Here is a 21,959-nt window from a genome sequence, read left to right as displayed (position 1 = left end):
CGTGAAACGAGGAGGGCGTCTCGCTTCTCTGCGTCTCTTCCCCTTCCCTCTCCCTCGAGCCGCTCTTCAGGTTGCAATCTTTAAAGTAGTATATCTCGAAAACGTGAAGAGCTACCGAAAAGTTGTCAACTACAAAAATGGAGATCAGGACTTGCTCTATAACATATACGAATTTTGAATAAAAGGGACAATTTGGTGGACTGCAACGGGCTGTCAAACTTTGTCATTTTCATCTCTTGTAGTTTTTAAAAAATCAGCAAGATTTTCTTAAACTGGAAGTTCCCTCTCCTCCAATAATCCAAATCGGAAGTTCCGTAATCTCTGGATGTCAAAAATTAACGAGGAAATCTTTTAAGACATCCAACACCAATAGCTTCTGATTAGTACACTACATCTTTCCGTTTCTGTCTGGAAATATTTTTGCACGTTCTCAGATTCTGACTATCTTTATCTTAGTCTAGAAATTATTTGTTCAGTGAGGCTTTTATTTTTCCTTATTTAAATAAAGATTCCAGGCAAAATGCACTACAACTTGTCTCCAGAAGAGCGCAGTTGCAAGATTTGTGGTGATTCGAAGAGTGGGTTTAATTATGGGGTGAGTGAAAATTGAAAATAAGAATACCGTTGTGATTGTTACAAAAAACAAAAAATAATAGCACTCAATCGGAATCGAACCCCCGATGCTAGTTTAGTAGCCAGACTCCTTACCAGGTACACCAAATGTGCGAGGAGGCGGCGCGGAACAGAAGGTGGTGATGAAAGCGCTCGAGACCCAAGAGAAGCGTCACCTTCATCACCACCTTCGGTTCCGCGCCGCGGGCCGACACTTGTGGTGTATCTGGTAAGGAGTCTGGCCAGCAAACTTGCATCCAGGGTTCGATTCCCAGTAAGTGCTATTATTTTTTACTTTTTGTAACGATTATTCTAGTGAATTTTTACAGCGTGTACTGTGCCATAGAGCGCGCTTTCCAAAGTTTCTTTACATAAAATACTCATTTTTTAAAAGTTTTCAGGTCCAATCCTGCAACTCGTGCAAAATGTTCTTCCGCCGTGCAATCGACACAAACAAACCAATCATCTGCAAAAAAGAGGGAAAATGTGACTTCCGTCAAGTGAAATGCCGCTTCTGTCGTTTTCATCAGTGTATTCGTATCGGGATGAAGTGTCTCCTGGTTTCAGACGACCCAACTAAGACTATACTGAGTTTATTGGAGAAAAATGCAACAAGACAAAAGCATTTTCTGGAAGCCATGGTGCCAACGAATCTCTCTGTCGAAGATATTTTTACACGTGGCGCCCTCGATTTTGAGGCGAAACCAGCCGACTCAAAATATGGATTCTATGATTGGGCAGTAATTAATCAATTAACATGTATCGACTTTGCAACAAAGTTCGATTTCATGAAGTACCTCTCCGCAGTGGACATCAAGGCGATGCTCAAATACTCCCATCTCATGTATGTGATTCTTGTCACCGCGATGAGATCTTACCGATCGAAAAAAGCGGTGATGTGTCATCCGGATGGGACTGATATTTTTCCGGAAGAAGTTCACAAGATCACTTGTTACAATGATCACTTTTTGAATGAGATCAGATGCTCGTTGATTGGACGAATTATTGAGTTGAACGTCACCGAGGAGGAGTTCGTGCTGTTGAGCGCGATTTTGTTGTGCAATCCGGGTAGGTTTCTTAAGAAAACTTGTAAGCTTGTGGTAGATCAAAAATAGAGCTACATTTTTGTAGTTGACAACTTTTTGGTACAAACCGCCCTTGGAAAGTTACAGTAGTCCAAAAGAAGTGTGATTTGCTGTGAGAGTCCTGGGGTCATATTTTGATCAACAGTTTTAAATTTTTGGTATGTTATAGAATAAGACTTGGGCTTCATTTTTGTAGTTAACAACTTTTTGATAGCTCTTCACGCTTTTGAGATATGCGCCTTTAAAGATTGCAACCTGGATAACGGGGGAAGAGAGAGAGGGCGCAGAGAAGCGAGACTGTCGCGTTTCTCTGCGCCCTCTTGTTTTTTTGAACCCAGTTTTTGATATGTTATAGAACAAATCATGGGCTACATTTTTGAAGTTAAAAACTTTTTTGTACAAGCCGTCCCTAGAAAGTTACGTTACTCCAAAGTGAAAGTGGTGAATTTTGCCATAGTACTGGTTTTTCTGAACTTCAAACGTTGCACATTGTTAATTAAGCGTATTTTATACTACATTTGTATTAAATATTGCTAAAATTAAAAAGAAACAAAACTTGATTGAAAAATTCATCAAAAATCACAAACTACAAAAAAAACTATGTTCAACTTCAAGGACATTTATTAGCAAAACTATTGATTCAATTTAAAAAATTTTATATTCACTGTGTAGATCACACTTAGCTCTTTATTTTTGTAGTTGACAACTTTTTGGTACAAACCGCCCTTGGAAAGTTACAGTAGTCCGAAGTCCAGGAGAAGTGAGATTTGCAGGAAATACTAAAATTGAGTAAGGATGTCCTGGTGTTATATTTTGTTCTACAGCTTCAAACTTTTGGTATGTTATAGAATAAGAATTGGGCTTTATTTTTGCAGTTGACAACTTTTTGATAGCTCTTCACGCTTTTGAGATATGCGTCTTTAAAGATTGCTACTTGGAGAACGGGGAGAGAGAGGACGCAGAGAAGCGAGACTGTCGCGTTTCTCTGCGCCCTCTTGTTTTTTTAAACCCAGTTTCTGATATGTTATAGAACAAATCACGGGCTACACTTTTGAGGTTGAAAACTTTTTTGTACAAGCCGTCCCTAGAAAGTTACAGTACTCCAAAGTGAAAGTGGTGAATTTTGCTAAAGTACCGATTTTTCCTGAATTTCCAATGTTACACATTGTTAATTAAGCGTATTTTATACTACATTTGTATTAAATATTGCTAAAATTCATCAAAAATCTCAAACTACAAAAAAAAACAATGTTCAACTTCAAAGACGGTTATTAGCAAAACTGCTGATTCGATTTTTAAAAACTTATATTGATCGTGTAGACCGCATTTTGTCCTTCATTTTTGTAGTTGACAACTTTTTGATAGCTATTCAAGCTTTTGAGATATGCGTCTTCAAAGTTAGGCACCTGGAAAAGGTCTCGAAGGAGAGGGGTGAAGAGACGCAGAGAAGCGAGATGCCCTCCTCGTTTCGCACACTCTCTCATCCCCAAAATTTGAGAGCGCGTATCTCAAAAGCGTGAATAGCTATCAAAAAGTTGTCAACTACAAAAATAAAGATCTTGGTTTGATCTACACAGTGAATGCAAACTTGTTGCAGTGGTAAGAGAGAATTAATGTGTTATGAGCCTTCGAAATTAACATTTTTCCACATTTTTCAGTGGAAAATATCGAATTTCAAAAAAAAACTGTCATCCCACATAGATTTTTTTCATTACTACTATTCCAGCCGTCCCGCACCTCTCTCAATCCGGACAAATCCTTCTGAGCACCCATCAAGAAATGTTCTCAACCGCCCTCCTCCACTACTGTGTTCTCGAAAATTCCACTGGCGGACCGACGAGATTCAACGAGATCCTCTCGTTGACGCATGTAATATCGAAAACTCAAAAAGACATTGACTACTTCTCGTCTCTGTTCCCAATAGTCCAACCACAAGATGTGAAGTCTAATCTTTTCACGGACATTCTCAGCTTCTTGCTCCGTTGATTTTCTTCTTTTTTGGTACTTTTCATGTTTTGTAGCCAAGAATTCGAATTAGTCATGCACACGGAAAAAGATTTGTATGCTACTAATCCCCCCGCTTTGTCTATATTTGATTCATCAGGTTCATTCAACGTTCTCAGATTAATAAAGATTAACTATTTTCTGCACGTTTCGGGGGAAATCGTTTTCAGATTGTTACAAGGGAAGTAATGACGCCAAATCGGAATGCGGAATACAATGCGGCATAGTTACATTTAGCTCCGCTCATTGCGGAAATTTCATTGTAAATTTGGTCAGTGTAGGCCTTGGTCACTGTAAGATGTTGGTCATTGTACAAATATTGCGCGATTTAAATACAGGGACCCCAAAATAGAACTGATACGAATCAGAACCGTCCGAATCAAAACTGGACGAATCAGACCCGATTTAATGATTGCTAATTCTCGTCATTTTAAAGTCATTAAACCTAGACTTGACGGTTTTGATCATACTTGCAAACCGGGCCAAAACGGGCCGACACGGGCCTTCGCGTGATGGCTAGTCGTTAATATACCGCGGGCCGGACTAGAATTACTTTTTTGACCATTTTCGCGTTTTTGGCACTTTTTCTCGGCCCGCGACATATTAACGAATTGCCATCCGGCCCGTAGTAGGTCACGGACATAGAGCTCGCTGAGATCTACATTTTGGTATATTTTTCAGCTCACAAAACTCAGTTTGAAGCGAGTTACGCGCCGGCCCGTGTCGGCCCGGTTTGCAAGTATGGTTCTGATCCGTACTAGGAAATCTATTTTCACAAAATATCTCGGTATGTTTCCGATAACATCTATTTCTCTCTAACTGTCTAAATAAATAACTCCCGGGCAGAAAACTATCGACATTTACACCTTTCTGATGGTTTACTGGATAACCGTCGAACAATTTTTCTCTATTTTTATAAAATTCTAAACTTTTGAACTCATCGTCACCATTTGGAGGAAAGCTTGCTCATTTGCAATGTTTGTCACATTCCCCGAGTTTTTTAGTTGATTGAATGAAATACGCCGTAAGTTTCATGTTATCTCATACAATATTTGGAAAAATGTCACATTTTCTCACAAAACATGTCACGTCAGATAATTCTGGACAGATTCACCCTCAAACCCTCATCAACCCTGAAAACTCCTCCATCGGTGGTGTGCATTGACATGAGTGCAGAGGTCTTGACAAAACAGAAGGGAAGCTGGATGTAGCTGTGATAAAGTGATGTGCAGGGTAGATGGTCTGCACATTTGAGGCCAATCGACTGATTCTGAAAATGTGTGACACCGTTGTGTGGACCTCAATAGAGGATATGCAAGAATTTTGGATTGATGTGGAGTTTTTTTTTGAAATAAAGATTTGCATTGTCACTAAATGTATTTTTTCTTCTCTTATAGGGTCACGAACAATTTCCTCTTTTGACGCAAAGATTTTAATCTCCTCAAAGCAAAAGAGAACAGTATCCCAATTGTGTAAACGTACCTGGAGCAGTATACCTACAATTACACTCTGATCGAACAATTGTGAGCCGAGTTGCTGGAATTTTTGGGTCAGAACCAGGGACTAGGCGAAAAATTTTCATCTGTTTTTGATAATTTTTTTCGAAAAATTGTTCGGTCCAAACTTTACGAAGACACTCCTCCTTTCTGACGCCTCTCCTTGACCATTTTTTCATATTACACGGTCTCCCACGCTGCTAAAAAGAACTGCAAGAGACGTGAAGGCGATTTTTTCACGTTTTAATTCAATTCTTTTATTTTTTGCACTGAAAATGCAGTATTTTTGGGTTTTCAGATGTCGAAATGAACGATAAATCCCAGAAAACGAGAATTTTGGACTGAAGTTGACTTTTTTGATACAGAAAAACCAATTTTCAGAAGAATTTGTATAACTTTTGGCAGATAACTGTTTCAAACGAAAATTGCACATTATGTGCTTAAGGAGGCTCTGAAACTGTTAACATTTTCTGAAAAATGTATATTGGCTGAAATTGCTGAGAATCTCATTTTTCTGAAAAGTTCTTTATAAAAAAAGTTTCTTGATTTGAGGTGACAGTTATGAAAGGTTGGGAAACGATAAAGAGACGCGGCTATAATTTGAAAAAGATGGGCGGTTTGTCATTAAAGATTGTGGGGCTGGAAAATGCTGTATTTTTTAGGTTTTCAGACATTGTAATGGATGAAGAAAGGTCCCATCCATCAGAAATGTAGAAAGTTAAATAATTCAACTCATTAACTCAAATTCTCTATCTTATGAACATAAAGAACTTTTCAGAAAAATGAGATTTTCAGCAATTTCAGCCAATATTCATTTTTCAGAAAATTTTAACAGTTTCAGAGCCTCCTTAAGCATATCATGTGCGATTTTCGTTTCAAACAGTTCTCTGCCAAAAGTTATACAAATTTTTCTGAAAATTGGTTATTCTGTTTCAAAAAAGTCAACTTCAGACCAAAATTCACGTTTTCTGGCTCATAAGATAGAGAATTTAACTTTCTACATTTCTGATGGATGGGACCTTTCTTCATCCATTGCAATGTCTGAAAACCTTCAAAAAATAGAGCATTTTCCAGCCCCACCATCTTTAATGACAAACGCGTCTCTTTATCATTTCCCAACCTTTCAAAACTGTCACCTCAAATCAAGAATCTCGCCCGTCTCCACCCCCCTTTCATCTCAAAAAGTGCCTTATATGAAAAAAGGTTGAGGCGACAAAAAGGAAGAGTGTCTCTCTGTGTAGTTGTGGTATAATCAATTAGCACTGTAACATCTTCTATCCCTTCGGCAGGGACAAATCGAAATCGTTTCGATCTCTCTGCGTCTCTCTCTCTCTACCCCTCTTCTCTCTCACTCCGTTTCCTCCGCTTCTTCATTCATTCGTTCGTGTTGTTTATTCTCTTCTTTTCCTTTTCCGATTTCTTCTTCTTCTTCTTCTTATTTAGTTTTGTCACTCTGTTTCCACATTGACTGATGAACTGGCAGAAACAACGACAACATGTCCTCGATAGGCTCGCTTTTGTGCCAGGTAAGCCGCATTTTTTTAATTTAAACTTTTTGATGATTTGGGGGAGGTGTTTAGTCAATCTATATTAGGGCCCACAAATTTTCTGGAAAATTCTGGAAAAATCGATAATAAGTGAAGTTTCTGATCATTAACAGAGTGAGATCCTTGTTATGGAATTGTCTGAAAAGTTCTCTGTAAGTACTATGAGACATTCTGAATCTGAATATCATGCTTGTTTCTACCAAAATTCCTTAAAAATCAATTTACATCGAAAATCGCTTAAACTACAAAAAAGAAGTGTCAAACTTTTTGTACCTAAAAATCCAGATGATGGAGTTTGCTATTTAGTTAAATCTAATTAGTTTAAGTACTTTGATACATGCTTAATTTAAAAAGTATGATATTTCCTTGCCAAAATGACAAAAAACTGCGACCAGCAGAAATAACCTTTTTAATCGAAAAAAAAATGTCAGTAGGCACTTTGAAACCTGCTAAATCTCAAAACAATTTCCTATTTTACTCTGAATTTTATCTAAAATTTCTGTTTTGTACTTGTGAAGTTGTCAATAATACGGTTCCCTGCGAAAATTGTATTACTCTGTCCTATGTAGAAATTTCTTGTTTTTTCCGTTTTGATATCAGTAAAAATCATAGTTGTCAAGGCCCGGGCCGGGCCGGTAGAAAATTTTCAAGGCCCGGCCCGGCCCAAAGGCCCGGCTTCAAAATATGACCCTTTTTTCCAATTTTTTTTTCATCGAAAATGTGACCATTTTTGACTATTTTTTTTTGACTTTCGCGCCAATTTGCCCGGGGCTTCGGGCCGGACTTTGGCAAATATGGTAAAATATTTCCATTTAAGTACTTCTCAACATGCGGAATTAGATAATATGATTAGTTTCCGAAGAGAAACTCTGAAAGCTTGGATTTCTCCAGTCACGGACTAGAAGACTTTTCTGCATATTCAAATCTCTAGTGGATTATGTTTCGAGTTCGCATGAAACGATTTACACTACTTTCTACAAAAAAAGCTGTCCCATGTTGACTTTGCCAGAGAGACCATACCTCCCCCCTTCCCTTCCATCCTAAACCTCCTAAATGTTCATTTGTTATTCAAATGTCTTCAATGGGCGTTGGCTTTACCGTTCGAATCTAACCGTCTATTAGTTTGCATATTCAATTCAAAAACCAATTGTTGCAAGAAGGTCTAGAACTATCTTTGCCTATAGAAACTATGTTTCAGCCCAATTCCAACATTAATATCGGAAAAATAGAAAAAACTTCGAAAATTAGTCTTAAAAAGTGAGGAAACAAGGATTTGTGCATAAATCTTGTCCGAGAGGACTACACGGTTGCGTCAATAATGAAAGGTTTTAGATGCGCGGAAAAACTCTTCCACCAAAACTCATTTTTTCCAGCATATGCGACAATAAACAAGGTTTCTTAGAATTTTCTGAAGTATCGAAATCTGAAATAAACAAAATATTACTTCTTTTAACATCGTTTTGTACAAAAATTATCGTTCTAAATAACTACAGTATGAATTGAAAACCACAACGTCAATTTCTATCAAAACAAAGCTGTTTAATCACCCTAGTGTCACAGGACAATTTCTGTCCTAAGGGGTTGTATTATTATACTAGCTTCTCTACTCACAGTATTAGCGTTCTTTTTTTGTATGGACACTACCATGAAAGTTACAGGTAAAGAAACCCATCACTCCCTGAAATCGACTAATTTCAATGCAAATTAGCGAAATTTTGGAGATTTTCACTTTGACAACCTGTAACTTTCAAGATAGTGTCCATACAAAAAAACGGTCAACTACAAAAATGATGTACCATTTTTGCACTGTCCAGCCCATATAAACTTGACTTTATCGGACAATCACGTTACACCGAAATACACTGTCAAAGTTGGTCATTTTCCACTAAAAACAGCCAAAGTTGATACCTTTTTGTCCGGTACTGTACCTAATTACCTATAATTAATCTAATTATTAATCACATGTACTAAATAAATCAATTTTTTTTTTGGAACTTTTGTGGGAAGAAAAGTGTATTAGGCCGATTTCGGCCGATGTTAAATGATTTCAGTGGACACGCTTCATGTTTCATGTAAAGAGAACCGTAATTTAACACAGGGATGCGCGACGTAAGGTCGCTTAAACGCGCTCCGTCGCTCAGCAGTTGGCACGGTGCCAGAAACAGACTTGGCTAAGTGCCAAGTTAAAGTTTAGCGTGTGTTTGTCGTATCTTTCAATGAAAAACGCGGCGCACACGCAACGCAACTTTTCGTTGCGGACCTTACGTCTCGTGTGATTTAATTAAAATTGTTCCCATTTCTTTCTCACAATATCTACTTGACGTTCTTATAGCTAGTGATCATCCCATCCTTCATTGAATAACCCGAGTAAAAATTGAAAGTGTGATCTCATCTCTCTTCTCTCCTTCATCATATTCTTCTCCCCCCATCTCCATATTTACGCATTTTATCAATCACCATCCCCCCCTTCTTTACCTATTGACACAGTTCTCTCTGTCGTCGTAGTCGCTGCGCATAGTCCCCCCACCCCCTCTCTAATGTCTCTCATAGCTTCTTCTCTCTCTCCCTTTAACGGGGGATTGTGTAACATGATGGCAATCAAGGTAATTTCACAGAAATTGAACATTAGTATGCTTCGTCCTCTCCTCTTTTCAGTTTTATTACACTTCTGATGATATCAGAAATAAGAAAAGAAGCAAGAATTATCAGCCATCAATCTTTGTATCATTCGTATTACATTTAGTGAGGAATTGCAAGAAAAAACGCGGCTCCGGCGCGCCAGACGATCTACAGAGTGGAAAAGAAGGCTATTCTGCTAGACTATTTTGGCGCTTCACATAAGAAAAACGCGCCTGAGGCGCACCAGATAGGGGAAACTTGAGAAGTAGGGGGGAGAGAAAAGAAAAAATGCAAATAACAAATAAAGTTTAGAACAATAGAGAAAAAAGTAAACTGACAGGGTGGGCGCAAACTTTAAATTTGGTTCTTCGCCCTTTCTTTCTGCAAAAAAGAAAGGGAAATAAGAATTCCGGCACAAGTAATAGTACAAACGATGAAAAATGACCAAGTTTGACAGCCCATTGCGATCCACCAAGTTGACCAATCTATGGGGATTTTGCATATGTATATTGTAGAGCAAGTCTTGATCTCCATTTTTGTAGTTGAAAACTTTTTGATAACTATTCACGATTTCGAGATATGCGGCTTCAAAGATTGGGAGGCGAGAGAGTGTGCGAAATAAGGAGGGCGTCTAGCTTCTCTGCGTCCCCCCCCCTCCCCGTTCACCAGGTGCTTATCTTTATAGGCGCATATCTTGGAAGCGTGAAGAGGTATCAAAAAGTTGTGAACTACAAAAATGTAGGTCAAGGTTTGATCTACACAGTGAATGTAAATTTGTGTAAGTGGGAATAGTGTATTAGGGAGCTATGAGCCTTTGAAAATCGGCATTTTCAGTGGAAAATGAAAGTTCTGAAAAATTTCTTTTTGAAATGATGGATTTGAATGAAAACAACTAAAGGATAGTTACGCGACCCCTGCTCCTTGTTGAAATGTTCGTACTCATTGTGTCACTGTAACAATGATTGCTGTACTTTAGGCTACTGTAGATAGGCAGAAAACTCAGAACGGTGTAGGGTTTAGTTATTGGACTTTAGGTGGGGAGCGACAAGGGATACTCGGTGTTTGCAGACTTTAAATTTTCGCTTGAATTTCAGGCGCCGTCACGAAAAGAACGGGCACAGCCTAAAAGACAAATGAGAATTTGAAACTTTTGAATGTAAACGCTCCCTATCGAGTTTTTGAACGCTGGAAAAAAAATCTGGTGTGAAAAGTTCGGTAGAGCGTCTTTGCTTCGGTTTCACTAATGCTGACCTGTGCGTAGATCAGACTAAAATTTGAAAAAATAAATGTTTCCAGGCGGTACCGACCGTGAAGGCAACTCGCTCCTAGTCGTCTCCACCTCACAAGTGCAAGAATGCTCCTACGAGAACCTGGTCTCACTACTCGCCCTCCTGTCGGAAACCCTTCCACCGTCAACTCTATTTACAGTACTACTAGATACCAGACATATACAATTGAAGCAGTTGAAGTTCTATTTGAGAGCTTGTCAGGTATTGGAGGGGAACTCGGGCGGCTCATGAATTAAAAAAATACATTATTTCAGCAAGCCCTGTACAAAAAAGTGCGTCAAGTACTAATTATCCAACCGGAAAAGTTTTTAGATCAGCAGAAGATAAACTTTGATTTGATAGTCAGTGGGTACACTTTGAAGGTATGTAGATCAAATTTTTAAAAGTCGATAATTAATTTTCAGACAGTGTTGATCTCCATGCACAAGCTATCAAAATTCGTTGATGTGAACCAGCTACCAGAGCAGTTCGGTGGCACACTTGGATATGATCCGGATGCATGGCTTGAGAAAAGGATTGTGAGTTTTGACACATTAAATGCGCTCTATCGAACATATGGTTCGGTGGAGCTCGGTAAAAAAGATTAATCCACATATGCCGACGTTTTCTGTTTTGCCGGAAAGAAAAAAGGCGTGACGGTGTTTACGTACCAAACATCGTAGCTTACACGCAAGTTTGATTTTTATGGTTTTACTGACTCTTAACCTTTTTAACGATTATAACCATGTCTTAACGAGAGAAAAGTCAAAAATTCCAATTTTTGGTTCAGGAAGTGAAAAAATGGCAGAACTACCTTGCGGAGCTTGATGTCAACACTTCTCGCCACAACCTCGACGAAGATCAAAAACGTAAGTCCTACATGTATAGCAATCACGCTCCACTGGACTCTTTTTTTTTGCAGTAGAAGAATTCGTGACACGACTGCAAACCACTAAACGAATTGAAGACGAGTACGCGGCTCTCTCGCTGAAAAAATCGATAAGAGAAGTGAAAGCGAGGGAGGAGGAGAATAGTAAAGAGGGGTTGATCAAGGATCACACCGCCGGAGTCTCGGATTTTTTGGATTGGATTGAAGGGAGTGGGGAGAAGTGGTTGAATTCGTTGTGTCAGGTGGCGGATAATGTGGATGAGGCAGAGAGTTTGGTGAAGCAACATGAGGAATTGACGAATAAGACGAAGGTGCGTGTTTTGCCATGACCGAGAAAAAGTTCGGTCATGATCGAAGCTGTTGAGATAGTGCGCTCTATTGATAACAACGACCACTATTGTATGAAATTTTTCTTTGCTTAAAGTTTGATTAAGATTGCCAGAGATGCATTCTGATGTGACGGTGTTCTAACATACCAGGTGCCATAGCTCAAAGTCTTCGAATTTCTTGCTAACCAGGGTTTGGTTGTATCGTTTCAACTGCCCCGATTTTTTGGATACTGCTGCAATAAATGGGCGGAGCTTGAAGAAACCATGCCTTAGAGAATTCTTCCTTGCGCAGAAAATTTTGAAATGATAAAATTGTTTTAGTTTTTTTTTCAGGAAATCGAAGAACAAAGCCATCAACTCGCTGAGATGGCCACACGGCTAATGGCTGCATGTCCGCAGGTCGCAATCGTGCTTCAGAAGACCCGCGAACAAATCCGAGACGTCGCCGAGCACTTTGCATACCGTGTGGAAGCTCAAACCCAGTTTGCACTTTCTAATAGAAATTTTCGAGAGAAAGTTGGAGAGGTACTTTTCTTAGAACGGCCCCCTTATAAATATCAAGGTTTCAGTTCATCAAAAAATCCGACCAAATGCTTGAAAAAGTGTGCGCGGAGGACGGTAATACCGTAAAACCAATAGAGGAGTTGACGACGACAAAGAAGGAGTTAGATGACTCGGTGAACGCGATGAGTGAGTTTTCTCTGCATTTTGTCGTGACGGTGTCACTTTTCTTTTTTTTTCAGACGTAGCCTTTGAAGCCGCCGTGGATGCCGGAGAGGGGACCGTGGCGAAGGTTCGTCAGTATGCAGAAGTTCTTCCAGCAGAAGACATGGTTGCTCAGATCGGATCAAGTCTTACCTATATTTCACAGAGACAGAATAGGTGGGTCAAAGTCTTAATGTGCGGCCTAGAAAGACACATTTTGACCTGAGGCGCTGCGGTCGCGTCGCGTATCACTTTCTTTCTATTTCCAGACACAACGAACTAGCTAGTGTAAAACGTCTAGAACAACAACAACATATCCAACTAATGACGACTTATGGGGATTGCGACCAAGCTATCAAATGGCTCGGTGAGCTTAAAGAAACCCTCCACAAGGAATACAGTCTATCGGACATCGATGAGGATGCCGTTAGAAATTTGAGAAATGACCGCCAGAATTTGGATAGAACTGCGGTGGTAGGGTTTAGGTAGAGCGCACTTGTACAAACACTTATCAATTCCAGAGCACCTATCAATATGGGAAACAGTTACTTTCGATGGCCAAGAATAGTGAGAGATCAACGATGAAAGAGAGGACGACAGAGGATAGAAAAGAGAAATTGGAAGCAGCTTGGAAGGAATTGGACCTGGCGATTCAGAATAATGAGCAGAGATTGAAAGTGGTGGAGTCGTTCATGGCGACGCACAGACAGGTAAGGGATTAGGGGGAGTTTGGGTGATGCAGAGCGGTTAGGCAGAGTAGTTCCATATGGTTCTCAAGAAGAGCTAATCGGTTGCGAAGTGTCGCAGTTACAAAACGGCATAGTTGCGAAATGTCGCGGATCCGAATTTTTCATGCGACTACGGTATGCAGTCCGCAAACATTCAAGGTAACACCGTGACGCAATTTTGCGGATCATTCGGCTGCCGACTGCGTAACTCGAAAAATTTCACAAAATTTCGCAAAATTTCCTAGGCCATGACTAGAAAAATCCCGCACGTGCCATACTTCCGTTTGTTTCCAGATGATGGAACGAGTGATTGAAATCGAGAAATCGCTCCGAGAACGTCTTCGTGTAAGCGGTAAACTCAATTCGATCACATTGAGCACAGAACGGAAACGACTTCGAAATGATATCGAAGAACTGTCAAACATCGGAAAAATTTTATCAGCTCAGATCAACGCGGATCATACGTAATATCCTTCTAGAATCCGTTTTTTCTTCTAATATCTGGTTTATAGAACAACTCCTCAAGACAGACAAACTGCTATGAAGCAGATATCAGATAAGATCGATGAAGTGATGTCTGCTCAACGGAGGATGGAGAGTCTGATTGGAGAAGACGAGGAAGCGGGGTCGAGTTCTTCGGGCAAGGAGGATAAGGTAAGGTTGGGGATTTGTAGGAGGGATCAAATACAAAGGAATACGGTAGAATAAGTTCGAAGTTCGCTTTATAAACTCGTTGCTCAATGCTATACGATTTTTCAGCACACCCCTCGAAAATCGCGTCCACTCTCGAAAGTGCCCGAAGAAGAAGGTGGCGACGTGTCTCCCGTTTTCCCTCGTGCCGTCCGACTACTCGAAACAAATGAAGGAATTGCTCCGGCGATCCGCCTATCCAAAAATGAATCCTACCTTTGAACATTCTCCTAAATCTAGAGAAGTACCCCCACAATTCCTGATGCCAAATTTCCCTTGCTCATTTGTTAATGTTTCTTTTGAATATGATATGTGTACATTCTGTGATTCGTATTTTCCTTTATATGCAAAACATCGTGATAAATTAGTCAATATGCGTCATTTTTTAATTTCAAATACGAAAAAAGTATCCTAACTTTGGAAAAACACACTTTAAGTGATTTCTAGATCGTGAGGATTGAGGCCCACAAAGAAAGACAAAGAAAACTAATAAAAGAGATCATCGATGATGTCATCGACATCCGAAAAGTCCTCGAGAACTTCAGTCGAAATCACATCATTGCTGTAACTGTCTTCATCTTCCTATTCATGAATGTGGATGTTGACAAAGCGGCCTTGCTCATCCGTCTCCTAGAGAAGATAGAAGTCAGTGTTTTCCAGCATCGTTGCCTACCTCATCACCGTTGCTCTTGTTTCATCTTCATTGTTCTTCGTTTAGTCGAAGAGCGCCGCTTTTGCGTCATCTGCTTTGAAGTCAGTGAGGAATCGAATCGATCTGTTCTCGTCTTTTGAATCTGAAATATATGAAAAATCACGCAAAAAGTGAAAAAACAGAGAAGGGAAAGAGACACAGCGAAAATCGAACGATTCCAACACGAAGAGAGATAAAATTGTATAAAACACATAGAATTCTTGTCAAAGTTCCGTTTTAAGTAATATTTTATTGAAAAAATCACGAAATTTGGTGGAAAAATAGAGATTTTGATTAAAAAGAGTCTGTAAGCTGCAGCTAACCTTATGCGCTGAAATTGCGGACATTTCGAATATTTGCATTCTATGAGTTACTGAAGAAATTGCGGTAAAACCACAACTTCACCACTAAGGAGTGTACCTCGAAACACAAGTTTAGAACGCAGGGAATTCTTGAGTTTCATTCCAACAGAAATTTCAGAATTTTCAATTTTAATTTCTCAGCGAATTCTGCACGAAAAATCTCGAAATTACTACGAAAATGCAGCTGAAGAAACGGCCTAGAATTCCAATACAAAATAAATTATTTTAAAATAGTTTTTTTGAGCCAAACTGGAAAACACCCTGTCAAAAGTTAAGCCACACCTCTAAATTGTTGCAAGGACGTTCGATTTTCGCTTTCCGCTTTATGAATGAAGGCCGCGCGGTCTCTATTCATATAAATTTAAAGAGTTCTTACTTTCAAGCTTTCAAAATGAAAAAAAGTGGGCGGAGTTTATAATTAGGAACTTTTTATATCAAAACAAAAAATGTTTTCTCATTTTTAGACCTGCCAATTTTTATAATTTTTATTTATTTAACCGCTAAAAACGAATATTTCCATATTTTTTCCGCTCAAAAACCACAAATTTTATAAAATTTGAAAACTTTAGGTATAACAAAAATAAACAAATTTTCAAAACTGTGCAATTTTACGTGACGGTGTTTGCGTACAATACACCAAACTCCCCGCGAAAATTTTCAACAATTTTTGTGATTTTTTAACCGTTTTTTTCATTCATTTTTCGTAATTTTTGACTGTTTTTTTGGCGGTTTTTTGGTGTAATTAAGTGTTTAATATTTTTAAAATTGATTTAAGCCTATATTCGCCAAAAAATGTAATTAAAATTCGGAAAAAAAAGAATTTTTCAAAAAATTTCAATTTTCAGCCGAAAAATGAGCAAAAACGAGCCACGACGAAGCTCTCGTGTAATCCACCCACCGGAGCGTCTCTCCTCTGACTATTCCACGACTCAAAACACCGAAAAACCGAAAACCGGCAGGAAGAAGAAGGCGGATAAGCGAAGATTGAGTAAATCGGAGGTGGAAAAACCGGAAATAACGAAAAAGACAAAAAGAACAAGAGGTGGGCCGACACCCGAGTGGTACGATCGAAAAGTGAAGACAACTCGAGAATTTGTTCCGAATTTTGGAAATTCGGTGTCGGATGAGCAGGAGATCAAAGAGGAGATGGTTAGGATTAAGGAAGTGATGGATGAAATTTTAAATGAAAAGGAAGAAATCCTTCGAGAAGAATCTCAGAATATTGCTGAAGCAATTGGAGATCCGAAAGTTCATATTCCACTGAAACAGTCGACTGAACCGAAGACTGAGATTAAGGGAAAAGATGGGAGAGCTGCATTTCCACTTATCGGACTTCCCAAGCGGAAGAAAATGATCTATCAGAAGGTCACGCAGAGAAAAATGGATTTTTTCGAGCCGATCACCAAAGTGGTCGCCGGTCATGATGAGAAGCAGCTGTCACATGTGCCAGTTATTCATGAACATACGGATGATATGGCTGTTTGCTCACAGATTTATAAGGTTTAAAGGGTTTTTAATGGAAACTTGAAATTTGCTGACTTGTCAAAAAAAAATTGACAAAATTTAGGCTTTTTAAATAGGCTTTTTTCAATAAATAGGCTTTTTTCGACCAAATTTCGAGATTTTAGGTCTCAAAAATAATATTTTTGTCAATTTTTCGATCAGAAACATTCATTCCCATCTTGTTAGCACGACGCGCTTCTTACAACCGCGCTCTACCGAAAGCGAAGAAAATAGTGTGCGAAATTGAGAGACTCAGAGAAAAAGAGACATTTTTCAAGGGCATTTCGGTGGAGCGCAGTTGTAACAACTGTGTCGAGCGGATGGGTTTACCTTTTGTTTGAATTTTAATTTTTAGTCGAAAACTGACGTTTTTCAAAAAAAAAACATTTTCTTGAAAAAAAACGGGTCGAGTTTATAATCTAGAGGCTGAAAATCGCGATTTTGATCCGATTTTCGTTTAAGAACCGTAATTTCCTACGAAAATTCCCCCCTAATGACCGAAAACCAGCTTTGATTCAAAATTTTCAGTGTGTATGAAAAATATCCAGCATTTTAGCTCAAAAAATCGGCTTTTCGCGTCAATTTTGCCGATTTTTCCTATCTAAATTACATTTTTAGGGTGAAAATCGCATTTTTGAGCGAAAAATCATGAAAAATTCATTATTTTTGACATATTTCGGCTGAAACCAGGGTTTTCTGATTTTTCGATTCTAAACCCTTTTGAATCACGCTTTCTGTTAAAAATCGGGTTTTTTTAGTGGAAAAATTCAATTTTTGGAGGAAAGTTGTCAAAATTTCATGTAATAACTGTTTTTTAGCTATGAATCGTGGTTCCTACACTTCTACATCACATATTTTGCAATAAATAGGTTTTTTTTCGACCAAAATTCGAGATTTTTGCTCTCAAAAATAATGTTTTTGTCAATTTTTCGATCAGAAACATTCATATCCATCTTATTAGCACGACACGCTTCTTACAACCGTGCTCTACCGAAACCGCGAGAAAATTGTGTGCGAAATTGAGAGACTTAGAGAAAAAGAGGCATTTTTCAAGGGGATTTCGGTGGAGCGCAGTTGTAAGAAGCGTGCCGTGCTAATAAGATGGAAATGAATGTTTCTGATCGAATATTTGACAAAAATACTATTTTTGAGAGCTAAAATTTCAAATTTTGCTCACAAAAAGCCTATTTATTGCAAAATATGTGGTGTAGAAGTGTAGAAACCACGATTCTTAGCTAAAAAAACAGTTATTACATGAAATTTTGACAACTTTCCTCCAAAAATTGAATTTTTCCACTAAAAAACCCGATTTTTAACAGAAAACGTGATTCAAGCATAGTTGTCAAGGCCCGGTAGAAAATTTTCAATGCCCGGCCCAAAGGCCCGGCTTCAAAAAATGACCCTTTTTTTCTAATTTTTTCAATTTTTATCGAAAATGTGACCATTTTTCACTATTTTTCAGATTTTCTTCTAATTCTACAGCATAGTCGAAAATTTGACTTTTTCGCGAAAAAATTCGAAAAAATTTGAAAATTTGACTTTCGCGCCAATTCGCCGGGCCTTGACAACTATGAAAAATCTGGTTTTTTATCCAGAAAACCGAATTTTCAGCCTTAAATCCAAACTTTCTGTGAAAAACATTCAATTTCAGCCTTTAATCTATCCCTATTTTGACTGAAACTCGACATTCCAGATCTACCAAAACGGAATCCACGGATACGTTTCAGACGCGACGGAAATGAGCCCTCAACTTCTCTTTCAACTCTTCAAAAAGTTACTTCCCACCACAACGAACCCCGATCTTTTCTATTATGCGATGCATCGATCCTACCCGAATTTCGGATCGCAAGACGATATGTCTCAAATGTTTCCGAAACTCGTCCGGAAATTTGTACGGGATAAACAAGAGATCAGGGAGCTGTTGGAACTGGAGCCATGGAAACCGGCGAAGCAAGAGGAATCAGAAGGCGACGACGATGAGGAGGACGAAGACGACGGCACGATGGATTCAGATTTCACGGGGAATCATGTCATTAAATTGATTGAAATTTGCAATGGAACAGACGGGTGCTCTGAGGACTGTTATAAGATGCTTGAAGGCGCCAGACTCAACGAAAAACTCGGAAAATTTCTGACTGAAGATAACTATGTTGAAGTCTATATTATGAAATCGTGTGGTGCTCAAGAGGCTCAGTTTATTAATGAAATGATGCGGAAGAATAAGAAGAGAAGAAAGATATCGAACTTTTGTGAGACTTCGAGAAAATTCCCTGAAATTAGTTGTGCTGAGTGGTTTGGAAGAGTGATGAAAGTGTGCAGACAGCCGGTTGATGGCATCTTTCAGGATGATATACTGCAGTGAGTTTGGAGGTGTAGATGCTGGAAAATTGGGAAAAATTACAGATTTTTTGAATGAAATCGGCATATTTTGAGCGAAAATCTCGATGTACAGTGATAGTTAGTACTCTTTTTAGCTCGAAAACGCTATTTTCCTAGAAACACTAATAAATTCAATTTAACGCGAGAAAATTGTGAAAAATTACAGATTTTCGGTTGAAAAATCGAGATTTTCAGACAAAATCGATTATTTTAGGCTTAAAAATTTACATTTTTTTTAGATTTTTAAAAAAGATTTTCTTCTAATAGTTCAACACAGCTGTTACAACTGCGCTCCACCGAAATGCCCTCGAAAAATGGCTCCTTTTCTCTGCGTTTCTCAATATCGCACGCAGTTTTCTTCGGTTTCGGTAGAGCGCGGTTGTATGAATCGTGTCGTGTTAGTTTCTATGTTTTTGGAGGAAAATCTCAATTTACAACTTGAAAAAACTATTTTCTGGTAATAAATTCAATTTTACGCGAAAAAACATTTTCAGTCACAAAATCTTTCATTTTCAGCCAAAAATTACCTCTTTTGATCGCAAATTCTTCTTTTTTAGCCGAAAAAAGTTGTTTTTCGTGTGAAAAGTCAAGAATTTACTGCGAAAAATGTGGTTTCAAGTTAGAAATCGAAATGTGAATTTTCAGTCGAGAATCGCGAATTTTCGATTTTTTTCATCTAAATCACGTTTTTGAGTCGGAAATTATGAGTTTTTTCCACTGAAACTGTCAAAATTTATGCTAAAATCCGGATTTTCGACTGAAATTTCAAATTTCAGGAAGAAATTCATCATTTTCAGGGTAAAGTTAATGATTTTCAAACGTTACAACTGAAACCCGAAAATATCACTGAAAACTAAACATTTCTGACTTGAAATCGCTTTTTTCGCAGTAAATACAGACGAAAAACTATTTTTTTAGGTAAAAATTTAGAATTCGCGGTGAAAATTGCTTGGTTTCTTCTGAAAATGAAGCATTATGTGACCGAAAATGAGAAGACAATTTTTTCGCACCAAATTGAATTTAGCAGACTTGTCAAAAATCGGGCCGAGCCTCGGGCCGTGCCGGGCCGAAATTTCTCTTTCTCGGTCGGCCCGGACTCAAAAATGGGTACCCATTTTCACCAATTTTTTTTTTGAAATTTTTTGAAAAAATAGAGTAAAAATGCTTAAATTATCATACATATTCACATTTTGATTCAATTTTGAATGTTTATTCGAAAACTATACTTTTTTCAAAAATTTTCCAAAAAAAGTTCAAAAACACAGAATGTTTCAAAACGGGCCGAGCGGGCCGGGCCGGGCCGAGATTTTTCCTGATTTTGGCCCGGCCCGGCCCGGCCCGTGACAAGTCTGAAATTTAGTAACGAAAAATAGTTTTTTTCGTGATTTTCGGCCAAAAATCGAGAAATTGGTAGAGATTTATGCAGAAAATTTGAAAAAAACGTTGGTTTTCAATCAGAAATGTAAACTTTCAAGCCAAAAAAGACAGATTTTCAATGAAAAACATCAATTTTATCTGACAATTTCGAATTTTCAGCCGAAAACCTGAAATTCCAGACTCAAAAACGTAATTTTTTGATGAAATCCGAATTTTTGACTGTAAATTCACAATTTTCAGTGTAAAATTAGATTAAGAAATGCATAACATTTTCAGTGATTTCAAAATGCGAGACGGTCGATTCCGCAAACAAATGATAGCAGAAGAAACAGCTCGGAAGCGTAAGAAAGCAGAAGAAGATGATTCAGAAGGCCCTCTAGATGACGTGGATTCCTGCACAATCGCTCCAATCACTCCATGCGATCACTTTGGTCCGTGTGGGCCAGAATTCGATTACTGTAGTTGTAAAGGGATATGTTCGATCGATTGCAAGTGTAACATCAATTGTAAACGCAAATTCCCAGGATGCCGTTGCACAAAAATGTGCTTGAAAGGCAGTTGTCCGTGCCGTAAAAGCGGTTGGGAGTGTAACGTGAAGACGTGCAAATCGTGTGTCGACTTGGACACTGATGACACGATTCCATGTTGCAAGAATACGGATATCACGAGAAATCAGGGAAAACTCGTCCTCGTCAAAACGTCTGAAATTCCGAATGCTGGAAATGGAGCATTTATGGGAGAAGACGTGGCGAAGGATGAGTATATCGGAGAGTATGTTGGAGAGAGAATATCCGAGGAGGAGACGGAGAGACGCGGAAAGTTCTATGAGCTTAGTACCAGTTATTTGTTTTGTGAGTTTGATATTTCCGGAAAAAAACAAAAAATACTGGAAAATTGGTATTTTTTCATGTTTTTCAGTGATTTTCAGTGTAAAAATCTAAAAAACCACATTATTCCCCTCAAAAAGGTGTTTGAAAACGCGTCTTAGGCGCGCCAGATAGTTTAATTGCTCAAAAACGCGTCTGAGGCACCCAAGGTGATAGCTTTCCGGATTTTGAAATGAGAAACGCGCCTAGGGCCCCCCAGCTTTGAATTTTTGATTTTCAACTGGAAACGCGTCTTAGGCGCGCCAGACCGGTCCAAATAGTTTGTGAGTTTTAGGAGAAACTGGAAAAAACTGGAAATTGGTACTTTTTTCTGAAAAAAAAACTGGAAAATTGGGACTTTTTTCAACAAAAAAAACTGAACAATTAGGACTTTTTTCAACAAAAAACTGGAAAATTGGGACTTTTTTCAACAAAAAAAACTGAACAATTAGGACTTTTTTCAACAAAAAACTGGAAAATTGGTACTTTTTTCAACAAAAAAAAACAGGAAAATTGGTATTTTTCATGTTTTTCAGCGATTTTTGGTGTAAAAACTCGAAATACCCCCGGATTCAAAAATGTGTACTTATTTTGTGTAACACAATTTTCTGAAATTTTTCGAAAATTTAGAGTAAAAATGCTTAATTTATCATACATTTTTACCTTTTTATTGAATTTTGAATTTTTATTCGGAAACTTTTTTTTTCAAAAAATTTCCAAAAAATGTTTCAAAAAGGGCCGAGCAGGCCGGGCCGGGCCGAGAATATTTCTGATTTCGGCCCGGCCCGTGACAAGTATGCTATTACCCA

General features: G+C 38.4%; 2 protein-coding genes across 2 annotated transcripts; both read left to right on the top strand.

The window, feature by feature from the left end:
* Positions 1-1,037: 1,037 nt before the first annotated feature.
* On the top strand, positions 1,038-3,683 carry GCK72_000404 (uncharacterized protein; the record flags this gene model as incomplete). The annotated part of the gene is made up of 2 exons (XM_003095522.2): positions 1,038-1,680; positions 3,424-3,683. 2 exons carry the CDS (start codon positions 1,038-1,040, stop codon positions 3,681-3,683), a joined length of 903 nt encoding a protein of 300 aa, XP_003095570.2.
* A 6,966-nt stretch (positions 3,684-10,649) lies between these two features.
* Positions 10,650-14,194, top strand: GCK72_000403 (uncharacterized protein; the record flags this gene model as incomplete). The annotated part of the gene is made up of 13 exons (XM_053722472.1): positions 10,650-10,853; positions 10,907-11,014; positions 11,057-11,170; positions 11,422-11,500; positions 11,554-11,831; positions 12,183-12,374; positions 12,419-12,539; positions 12,593-12,731; positions 12,824-13,028; positions 13,076-13,264; positions 13,577-13,746; positions 13,795-13,936; positions 14,042-14,194. 13 exons carry the CDS (start codon positions 10,650-10,652, stop codon positions 14,192-14,194), a joined length of 2,094 nt encoding a protein of 697 aa, XP_053591117.1.
* Between the last annotated feature and the right edge of the window lie 7,765 nt (positions 14,195-21,959).

Source organism: Caenorhabditis remanei, chromosome I, assembly GCF_010183535.1.
Source record: "Caenorhabditis remanei strain PX506 chromosome I, whole genome shotgun sequence".
In the NCBI taxonomy this organism is placed as follows: Eukaryota; Metazoa; Nematoda; class Chromadorea; order Rhabditida; family Rhabditidae; genus Caenorhabditis; species Caenorhabditis remanei.
Note: the sequence above shows the minus strand (reverse complement) of the source record. Positions and strands in the feature narration are given on the sequence as shown.